The 12,006-nt window shown below is 34.2% G+C and overlaps 1 protein-coding gene across 3 annotated transcripts in view; it reads left to right on the forward strand.

Annotated features, from left to right (window-relative positions):
* LOC106458095 (protein virilizer homolog) overlaps positions 1–12,006 on the forward strand; it is a 100,597-nt gene that overhangs the window by 19,339 nt on the left and 69,252 nt on the right. For all 3 annotated transcript variants that reach the window (XM_022384231.1, XM_022384232.1, XM_022384233.1), the window contains exons 6-7: positions 1,155–2,365; positions 9,385–9,471. In XM_022384231.1, coding sequence (XP_022239939.1) covers positions 1,155–2,365; positions 9,385–9,471 — 1,298 coding nt within the window. The remainder of the gene's footprint in view (positions 1–1,154; positions 2,366–9,384; positions 9,472–12,006) is intronic.

The raw sequence follows: 12,006 nt of genomic DNA on the forward strand, positions 1-12,006 counted from the left end.
AAGAAATATGAAATTTCAGGTAGACAAAAGACAAAACTTACCTTCTTGAAATTTTGTTTCAAAAGAACAAGATGGCATCCTAACACATGAAAATGGCTGAGAAAGCCACTAGGGGGACATTCTGAGCTTTTGATTGGTTATTCACATCTCATATACACAAGTAAGTGTATATAAGGGACCATTTCTAGAAATGGAGAGAGTTGAGCGAGGCCACTTTGTTTGGTTCAGTACATGAACAATATCTCAGCAAATAGAAAACATAGGAGGTTCTTATTTTATATTCTAGCATGTTAATATTGGTAATTCGAGTTCCTAATTCATACGAAACTACAGACTTTGACATCACAAACATCTAATTTGAACCAGTGTTGCATTCAACATACCATGTGACACACAAAAATCTATGTTTAAGAGGGCTTTGTTAATATTTATTTTTAAATTAAGAAATTGAATAATGTATAATACTAAAATTTGAGTTATAATCTACAGTTGATACCAAACTTATTGAGAAAAATTCATAAAATAGTAGTTCAATAAAATTTTGAATTCAAGTCAACAAACACAATGACATGGCCTTTGACCCATGACTTGAAGCGATAAGGTTAAATGGACTTGAGACATTCAATGAAAGAACTGACAATTACAAACACTATTTAGATATTGGTCATGTACTGTATGTGTGTAATAAATACAAGGCCTTTATATAAAATTTTGTATTTACTCAAATTTGGCTTTAATAGAAAGTGATAGAAGGGACAATTACAAACATTGGTACTGTATCTATGTAATAACTACAATACTTTTATGTAGGACAATACCTTGTTGGATTATATTAACCTTTTTTTTTAATTTACAGTGTTTGACAAATCATTTGCAAAAATGAATGTACTTCGTTACCCTGAAAAAGGTTAAAGATATATAAAATTATTAATGAGACCCTTAAAGATATACAAGATCTGAAATGAGACATCTAAAGAAAGTATTTGAAATTATTTTATATGTGGGCATATTTTGCACTTGTGTTTGAAGACTAAAGCTGTATTGATATTTTGAAATTAGGTGAAAGACATTCACTTGTTATCAAAGATATATTTAGTAGCTGTTAATTGAAATTGTTTTTCGATAATTCTAACGTTTTATCTCTAATATTTCAGCAAACAAAACAGCCGACACTTATGAGCCTCAACGTTCAGAACCAGTAGTTACGTCTGTTAACTGGGAACGACCAGCTCCTCACCAAGAAGTGTTACCAGAACAACCACCTCCACCTCCTCAGCCTACTAGGGAACCTCCCTTGTATGGTGAGCCTCCTCCTCCTTCAATCTGTCCTGTAGAACAGCCCATGACAATAAAATACAGTGAACCAGTTGCTACATCTTTCACTGAGCATCATACAGTAGCATCAGCAGCAGTCCCTCCTGCAGCTCCAGTTCCACCACCAGCTTCCACTTACAATCATTATGATGCTGCAAATTACTCAAAAGCTTGGCCAGCTCAAGAGCACTCATTTCAGCCTCCAGAAACTTACCAAGCAGAAACTTATGCAAATTCTACTTCCACCTGGGAAACTCAGCATCCTACCATGCATGAGATTCAACATGAACATCCCCTATACAATCAGCCTGTGGAACATGAACATAGGCCACCTGTTACAGAACTAGAGTGGGAAAAGGATTCTCGTATACATGAATACAGAGAAAGTGAAGGGAGTCATCGATTTGAAAAAGAATTAAAACGAAGAGATAAAGATCACAGAGAAAGAGGCAGTAGCTGGGAGAGACACTCTCCAGATGTTGCAGACAGATATAGTAGAGACAGAGACCGTGATAGAGGTAGAGAATCCAGTAGTCGTGATCGTCACCGTGACCGAGATAGGGATAGAGAAAGGGGAAAAGAACGTAGTAAAGAAAGAGGAAGAGATCGTGACAGGGGTAGAGATTCTAGGCGTGATAGAAGATCAAGTTCTAGGTCGAGGGATTCTAGTCGTGAAAGTCGTGGATCTCAGCATAGACCAGAAAGTAGACGCCCTTCTTCTCCCCCACCTTCCCCTTCCAGACACCCTCGACCTCGTACTCCTGATGCTGCTTTCCCTGGAGAACCAGAGAAACTGAGTAGTGGGCCTAGAACTCCAAAAGATGATAATGAACCTTCTGTACAATCAACAGAACAAGTTGCACCTGTAACTAATACAGAAGGGGAGGCTTTTGAAGTTCTTACACCTGAGCAATCCCCTCCAGAACACATTTATAATCTGTCAGAGGGGGAACTTCAAGAGGGAGAGCCTGTTGAAGATGATGATGGGTATGAAGAAATTGTTAGTGAAGAAGAATACATGTCAGATGGTGAAGAAAGGGCATTAGATATGGTAAGTGAGATTTCTCAGTTACTATAAGGCAATGGCTGGAATTTTTATGTTTAGTTTTAGATTTTGCAAACGTTATATCTTGATGTGGCAAGAATAGTTTTATGTTAAAACTTAGTAGTGCTGTTATTACCTAATGTTACTTTAATGGATATAAATGCTCCAGTAATTTGTTTGATCTTAAAGTGGCTTTAATATTCTATTGTTACTTATTATTGTTTTGCGAGTGATCAATCTAAAATATATATGTTATGAGAGTATTAATGTTAATCTTTCCCTTGCATTGTTCAGTGCTTACCTTAAAATTTTCAACCAATTTATGTGCAAGCTATATTGTGGTATTCAGCAGTATTTAATAATATTTAATCATGAACATGTGGGTATTTACGTTTGTAGACAAAAATCTATTTATCATTTGAAGTCAGGTGGAACTTCATGTACAAAAGTATATCCATTATTGATTTTGAATATATTTATGTAAACCATTCTTAACTCAATTAAGTATCAGAATAGGCTATTCTCACTAAAGAGAAAGCTACATTTAAATACCCTTTATTCTTCTTCCAAAACTTGCTCAAATGTAATATGTTTCTTGTTCTATAAAGTTTTTCAAGCTGTTTGGTGAAAAAGAAGCTGTCTAAAGAAATCATTACATCCAAGCTTAAGGGCTCTTAACAATATTGTTTGAACCATGTTACTGTTGTGTGAAGAAGCTAGTTTTTATTGGTTATGTTATCATGACTGCTATTATATAGTACTTGTTTTTTACATTTGTTACTGTCAAAAGTTTAAGTAGTTAAAATAAGAACACCTGACTTCTGAATTTCACTACCCAAAACTATTGGACGAATGGCTACTACAAATGTATGCTTACTTTGGAAAATCTCTGAAATATTGTAGACCAGCAAGTACATTAATTCATAATGTATTTGATTGACAATTTTTCAAAGTGAAGTATGCATCACATCATAATGGACACATGCTGTTGTTGAACATGTGAGACTTTTGTAAGTGCTTTATACACAATTTATGTGCCAATTTAGCAATGAACCATTCAAAGTAATTCCCATACACAGATATAAAAGTAATGAAACTCGATCTAGATCTATATTTACTTTATTTCGTCTGTGATAGACCTAAACCTGTGAGAGACTTAGCCTGTAACAGCATAACTTAGTTGTAAGTCATAAATCTAAACAGTCTAAACTTAACATTAACAACAATGTCATTGTAAGCATGGTATGGTTAGGTACTAAGAAGGTACTTAGTCTGTAAGGTCTTAATACCTATAAAATGGGCTAACCCATCATAATTCCATTATTGTAGTAATGCCTAGTGGTATTGATTACTGTTGTAACTTTGACTTGATATGACTTCTAGAATGACAATATAAAATTATTTCAAGAATTTGATGATAATATTTTTCATCTGGATTTAGAATAAAGAATACTGGAAGTCTGAGATCTAGGGTCTCAATTCTGTTTATTACATCTCAGAAGCCAAAATATTGCTTCATGAATAACTTAGTTGATGTACATGATCTATTAACAACCCAGTTCTTTGAGCAATAGGCTCCTGATAATGGCTTAGATTACATTTCAGAGTGTAAAATATGTACACATGGTAGATGATGCTTTAATCTAGTTCCTCTTTATCATGTGTACTTAGACGTGCATGCTATGTTCTCTTCCATTAACCCTTAACATGTACATATAGGAGATAATATTTTGATATTTTTTATTCTTCCTTAACTTGCAATACTTTAATTATAATGTAAAGACTTCATTCATTACTCCTTAACATGCCCACTTAAATGATTAATGTTTTGTCACAGCTTTACTGTATAATGTGTACCCATGGATGATAATGTTTAGTTCTCACCCATTACTCCTTGACAAGTCACACATAGACAATAATATTTTATTATAGTTCATTACTTCTTTGCAGGTACATATTGTAGATCATATTTTGTCCTAGTTTTTTACTCCTTCTCATATTCACATTGTCTATAATGATTAGGTCTGGTTAATTATTACCTCATGTACCATTATAAAATAGGGTTTAGATATAATATCTTTTTCCATACAGTGTTGTCCACAGTCAATGTTTAGATGTAGCTACTTACTCCATTACATGTGCTTTTAGTATTTAAAGTTTAATCTTCTTTCCTTACTCCTTTACATATACATATAGAAGACTTGGTTCTGGGCACTACACATTGTTGTGAGCTGTCTTCTTGACATGACTATGTCCTATCTGTAGATTGGTTCATCACACACTGGTCTTCCATTGTTATTTTTTCTTACTGTTTCTTCTCCTTTTGTGGCCTTGTCATATCTCTCTTTGCTAATTTTCTCTTTTCTGATCTCCTGGCTGTCTATCCCTTCAGTCCTCCTCTCCATCTCCTCCTCAGGTCCTTGCTCAGTTTAGGGACAAAGAAACCTCTTTGGTGGTCCTTCACAGTATATCTCTGCCTTGTTTCTGTTACTCCACCTCCTCAAGTCTCAGTCCTGTTTTCCCATTCCCAACTTTTTACCACCCTTCTGATTCACCCTCATACATTACTCTTTTCTCAGGATATAACATCTCTTTATCAATACATGTGGTATTGTCCAATCCATTTCCTTTGTCATGTAGCTATCCCTGTGTCCTACTCCTGTCACCTTTCTACCTCTTCCCTGTGCTGATGTACAGGATGTACTTATCGCCTTGACCTTTGTTGCCATTTCACTTTGACTTTATTCTATTATAACATATTCCTCCTATTTCACAGGAGGGTTCTCCCATGATCTGTAAGTCTCTTTTATATCTGGTTTTAAGGCAGCATTTCTTGCACCTTTCCTGACGTAATATATTTCCTTCTTCTCTGCCTCTTTTCTACCCTCTTTCATTCCTTCCTAATCTACTGCTTCTCTGTTACTTCTTGCTTGATTGGATCATCATTGTAGTTTTGCATGCTCTTACCCGGGTCCATATTGAACTTCTAGCAGACATATCTGCTCTCCCTGGACTCCTGAGTCCTGTTCTAACTTACCTTTAATAGCTGTTGCACACATATCTTGTTTCCTCCCACTTTCTCATTAATATGCTTCCTTTCTTCTTTGTCTTGGGTGGTCTTTTCTTCCCTCATATTCCATGGTAGAGAAAAGTTGTCATTCCTTTTCTCCCATATCCCCTCCTTCAATTTCTGTTTTCAGTGTTATTTCTGTTTTGGATAAATGCTCTTTTCCTATCTGGGCTGCTCAGGATTTGTCACACTTCCTCCTTGTGGTTCCTGTCATTGTCCTTTTGTAACTGGGACACACCCTCTTCCTGGGGCCTTTCTCCTTACTCCATTACTGATTGTATCTGCCCCTCTGATGGCAGATGTTTATATGCTCTCTCAAGTCTACTCTCTTCAACTTTTCCCCACTTTCTCTGGGTTGACATGCAGACTACCCCAGAGTCATTCATCTTACATTTAACTATCTCTAATATCTGCCTGTCTCATCTTGAGCAGTATACAGATTTCCACCAACAGCCATTCTTCAATTAACCCTGCACCTGTAAGAGATGGAATTATTTATTTACTTATTCCTTCCTCACTGATCTTCTACTTTTGGATTCCACTAGACAGCTAGTGTTGCCTCACAAAGTGTATTTACCCTACATTCTGCATCGGGCTAGGATAATGGAAAGTGCTCAGATCATCTGCCCTAGCCTAATCAGTGCCCACTATGAGATGGAATGTTTCACAAGACTACTGAAGTTCTACTCATGGTACTTATATATAATGTTTTCCAGTCTGATCCAAGCTGTACCCATTCCATCAACTCTGATGATGACAAAACCTTGTCAAAACATTGTACATTTGCTTTTATGTTAAACTTATATTAAAGTGTTTTTCATTACCCATTCAAGCCTTCTCCAAGCATTATATGGGAGACCTTTGTCACTCACCAGCTCCCAGCTGCCTTGGTTGTGGACCATGTCAAATCCTCACTAATTGGGACCTGAAAGTAGGTGTTAAAACACAGTCTCTCTACACTGAGAAGTGAGGCAGGGTTGTTTTCAGAGTGTAGTACAGACCACCTCAACTTGTCTAGATACATCACAATCTCCGAGTGGATTTTAGACACATATCTTACCTACTCCTGCAAGTACATGACCCCATTAATTATGACTTTGGAGTTATTGATCTTTCTTAATATCCAACTGTGATGTACCACTCATTAACCCTACTTCCACAGCTTGTGATGGGCCCATAGAGTCTGATGGTTGAGTGGTGGTTTCATAATTATACCTTATTTTGTATCCACTGTGGTTCCATCCTCCCACAACTAGCTTGGGCCCTTAGTGGAGGAGCTGTGTACAGATACTTTTTGTATGTGCCATTTTCCCGTAGCTGGTATTGACCCATAAAGACTAATGGTTAAGGAGGTGAGCATACTTGGTACAGTCTGAACATGGTTCAACCTTACTACACTGATTGGTGTTCCAACTTCCAACAGCTTGTATGCAATCTCTCAGACAGTCATGTACCTATTCCGCCCAACTTTACGGTACCTTTCAGGCTTTTCACCTCTTTTTATCCTTCAATCAGGCAAAGGGTGTACCCTGTTTGAGATGAGATGCAGTCTTCCACAAGCATGCCCCTATGGAGCCCCTGCCTTAAGATGTCACAACCAATGGGCTTCCTTTTAGTACTCTCAATGTGGAGTTCTAGCTAATCTGTACACAGAGGTGAGTCATCACATTGGAAGTTAACATTTTTATTACCTGAAAATGTATTTCCATTAGATATTCACACCTCTGTGCACATTCCCACCCTTCCTCCCCACTTTTATTGTTTGCCTTATTAAAGAATGAGGATTTTTGCATGTGAATGTACAAGGAGCATTTACACAAGTAGACGTGTTGCACCCCTATTGGTGGAGGGTTTTGCTGCATGATACATCACGCAGTAGCACAAATGCATATGAATTTTAGGTCGGAGTTTCATAGGACTGGTGGCATGCAAATCTCTAATGCAGAATAGCATGACTTGAAGCTAATCTGTGCATAGAGGTGAATACCTATCAGAAATACATTTTCAGGTAAGGAATATGTTAATTTCTGTTAGGTTTTATAAAAAAAAATTCAATTTAGTATTTGAAACTAGCATGTTGGATAAATGAGCTGCATAGAAACAAAGTATAACTTCATACTTAGTTAAGATTATATTCCATTCAAACATCTCATCACAGTCGTATGTAAGTTATTATCATCTGCATTACAAATTTCCACTGACTTTAAAGGGTTTTATTTTTCCATCATTCTTCCACTGCTTTCTCTGTATCAACAAATACAGAACAAATCATAAAGCTGAGTAGAAGAAAAAGTAATTTTGACTTAAAGTCCTACAAGTAGAACCACTGTTGACAAAATATTTTTTATCCTCCTTGTGCTGTGTCACTGTGTAATATCCTTATGTTGATTTATGATGATAATAATTACCATAATATTTTAATTCATAGATGTTATCACAATGAATTTGTACTGGACATAATTATTTATGGATTCAGTGGGTTTGATTTAGAGACACATATTTTTATAATGATACATTTATTTCTTACATTAATTTTAGCCCTTTGAGTGAATAATTAAATTTCAGGTGGCTTCTCGAAAAGTTTGAATTATCCACTTCAAAATGAAATTTAGAATTTGACCTTTTTAGTACTCTTTCAATATCAAAATCCACTAGTTGCACTTTTGCTAGGTGATGTTTGCACATGCAGTACTAAGGTGAGAAATTCAAGGATGTGTGACTATCCCGATTGTCGCACTATGACGAAAAGTTTTTGTGATACCATGGGGTAAATTTGCTTGCCACACCAAATGGCTATAACTGTTAAGTCGGATAAATCTGATTATATCATTAAATCATCAACACTCTTGTTTCATTTAGATTAATTGCAGTACATTAACAGTTAAATGTCAACATTATCCAAAGACTACAAGTTTCAACCTGGCTGAAACTAAGAAAAGTAGGAAAATTAAGTTATAATTAAACAGTGAAGAATCAAAGCACAAGTTACTGCTGTACATGTTAAAAAAGAAACCTCAACAGTGTAGTGCTTAAAAGTGTATTGAAGGTACAGTTCAAAGAACATTAGAGCATTTTGCTGCAGCTATTAGTTTAGATGGGAGAATAGTATCGTTTGATGAATTTCAATATCAAATCAGTTTTTAAAAAAATACCCAGAAATAAAGGCAGAACTGCAAGATATGTGTGAAGTTAGAATTAGTAGAAGAAATGTTGGAAGAAAGTTTTCTTTACAGTTGTATGTGGAAAAAGTATTGCCACAAATCCCTAAATATTTCATGTTTGAAAGTGATCAAGCATTCCAAACTTGCTAAGGATTATACAAATAAACAAAATGGAAGGAAATATAGGATGATAGTCTCTAGTGACATCTGTCCAACTGGTTGGTGGTCTGTGGGTCACTGGAAATATCTGCATTTAAAATTGAATTTTGTAAAATAAAAATTTCACTTATTTCACATTTTGAGGAGGTAAGTTACTGTTTGTGCAATACATTGTTTATTACTTAGCTTTAAACATATGGTAGACAGATATTATATGTTCTGGCATTTAGGTGAATGGTACGATCTAGGATTCTAGATTGTTAATTAGCATTATGACCCACAAGTGGATTGTTAACTTACAGTCTGGCCCTCTGCTGGTTTGAAGTTGTGCTGCCCAATCCTAAAAGTAATCTGTTAGATCTAATGATAGATATATATAGACATAAATATGTAAACCTAAACAGCACTTCATTTTGGTAACGTGTGAGAAAATCTGAGTGTTTTTACTTTGTACCCAGATTTTCTACCAATACTATACATTTATATACAAGTTGTGCGTATTTTATGTATTAAGCTAATTCATATTGGTAATAAGCCTAATAAGGTTTAAGTAAAATAACTTGTTTTGGAGAATAAGATACCAGATCTTGTAAATTGTGTTGATTTTTATTATTTTGTACAATAATTACAATTAGGTGGATATTGACTATGATATTGGTGATGACACTTGGAACTACATGGCCAGTTTCAGTCCATATCAGTGTGAATTCACTCCCTTACAGGTAAAGTAAACTTTGATTTGTCTAAACAAAACAATGTATTGAATAAGGTCTTTAAGAGCTGAGAGGAATGTCTGACAGTTAAGGTTGTAGCTCACTTTCCACTATTAATTTTACTCCATATTTTATTATCTGTAATAATGTATAAATTATTATTTGGAAAAAAAGTCTTTGTACATTTAGCCTCCCACCCCCAAGGGTAAGAGTCGGCATTCAGATCTTCCCCTTCTATGTCACCCACCAAGGAACCCCCCAGATGTTTTCCCATTCTGTGAACTAGTACATCAAATAGTTAACTATTAAGTGAAAAATTATAACATTTGAGCTATCCAGAGTTAGGGTCTTTAAAATGTATCTGTGCCCCACTTCCACCCCTATTGATTCAATCATGTTTTGATTTAGAGCACTGTACTTTTCTTTTAGTGGTAACTTACAAATTATTGGTTCAATGAAACTTAAGGTATGCAAGTTAAGAATTAAAAGTTATTTTATATGTCACATCATTATGTAACTAAAAAAAATCTTTCCCATCAGTCTTTGTTTATTTTTTTGTAGTTACACGAAAATACATGTATCTGCTCTACATTTTGTGCTAACAATCTTGTAAAGAAACCTGTAGTACTTTGTAACAGTGTATTAACATATTGATTATCAGATATATAAGCAGGGATGTGGAATTTATATCACTTATGAAGCTCAGGATAACATATTTTACCGTTATACTATTGGACAAGTTTGTTGTTGTTTATTTTTTTTCTTATTGTTTTTTCTGTTGCTAGAAAAACACTCCAGGTAGGTTTCTAGGGAGGCATGCAAGTTCCTGAAAATTGTGAACTACATGAACACAAACATTCAACTGCGTGATTCTAAACCAGAAACTAAAATTATACACCAATATACATATCCATTCAATTCACCAACCCACAGTAACAAAACTATTTAAGTTAATGCAAAGATATTACTACATTGCTTTTATCTGCAGTAAGTTCCCAACTGACAGCTCTTTTTCATTCATGCCAGCATTCATGTAAATCATTTCTTTTTCCGTTCTTGAATGGGGGATATTCTACATGATGTACTGTAAAATCCTTATACTAAATGCCAAATATCACATATAAATGTGGTATAAGACATACCTAACAAGATTGATCTATCACCAGCATTATATTAATAGATACTCAGCATTTTTGACTAAAAGGACCAATGGGTATAAAACATTTTTTTCAAAAATAAGGCAAATTTTCTAAAATTTGAAAGAAGTAATAGTTAGATTTTTTTGGGTTTCCTTATCATAATTTATAATGGTTTTATTTAATAAATTTTCCACTTTTTGATTTAATAAAATGTTTATTGTGAAAGTTGCAGCAAACAAAGCAGATTTTCTCAAAATGGAAAAATTTAATATACAGCATTTTACATCTAAGCTCTTCATATATATACATGTATAATTGAAATACAATTATTCGCATGAACTTATCCATTTTGCACTATTAAAAAAAAATTATTGTGTCAAGTCATGTGAATCAGACATTATTTAAAAACTTTTATGTTTTGTCATTTTATTAACTTATAAAAATACTGCATCTGCTTACAGTATCTTTATTTGTGTATAAAAATGATTCGTTTGATGTAGATATTATTATAATTATCAAAGATTTAGATTTTTAGAAATTATGCAAACAGTGGATCTTTACTGCATTTTATTTTGCTTTCTTAATATATGAATCTCAGAATTTGTATTGTAATTTTCATTGTTAGATAAAAATGAAATTCTAAAAAAAATTATATTTACTTTTTCGTGGGATTATGAGGGAGCAACTAGATCTTTATGTAGGACAAGTGGAATTTTCTAGCATGTTTTCTCTTGGACAGAGAGTTTTTAAAAAAAACCCATACTCCTGATTAGGAGAACTAGTTTAATTTGTGTATCTTTTGTTGTTTTGGTTATAAAGTTTTTCTGGTATGATACATTGTAATTATTTGTTCAGAAATTACTGTTATATCATCATCATTGAAAGTGAATTTTAAGGCTTGTAGCATAAGTAAGGTAACTTTCATAAGCAATGAAAGAAAGCTGGTAGTGGAATCCAGAATAATGGAGCATGTGTTAAATATGCAGGAAATGTACTGGTGGTGGCAGAATAATGGAGCATGTGTTAAATATGCAGGAAATGTACTGGTGGTGGTAGAATAACGGAGCATGTGTTAAATATGCAGGAAATGTACTGGTGGTGGCAGAATAATGCTGTTGTATTTCTACCCCCCCCAAAAAAAAACAACAATTTTCTAGACAAAGTTCTATTTTATATTGTTTTCCATAACATATATCCCCATTTACATAATAGATTAAGTTCATCTGTAGAAATATCCAATAAGCTAGAAATAGCATTAAATTGTTTTTTCCTCAATGAACCTTATGAACCAGCTTAAAAATATATTTCCACGAATGAATTAATGTTGCTTATGGAAGTTTCAAGCTGTGTGTGTTATTCTAATATATATATATATATATATATATATATATATATATATATACAA

This window comes from Limulus polyphemus, unplaced genomic scaffold (genome assembly GCF_000517525.1).
Source record: "Limulus polyphemus unplaced genomic scaffold, Limulus_polyphemus-2.1.2 Scaffold416, whole genome shotgun sequence".
NCBI lineage: Eukaryota > Metazoa > Arthropoda > Merostomata > Xiphosura > Limulidae > Limulus > Limulus polyphemus.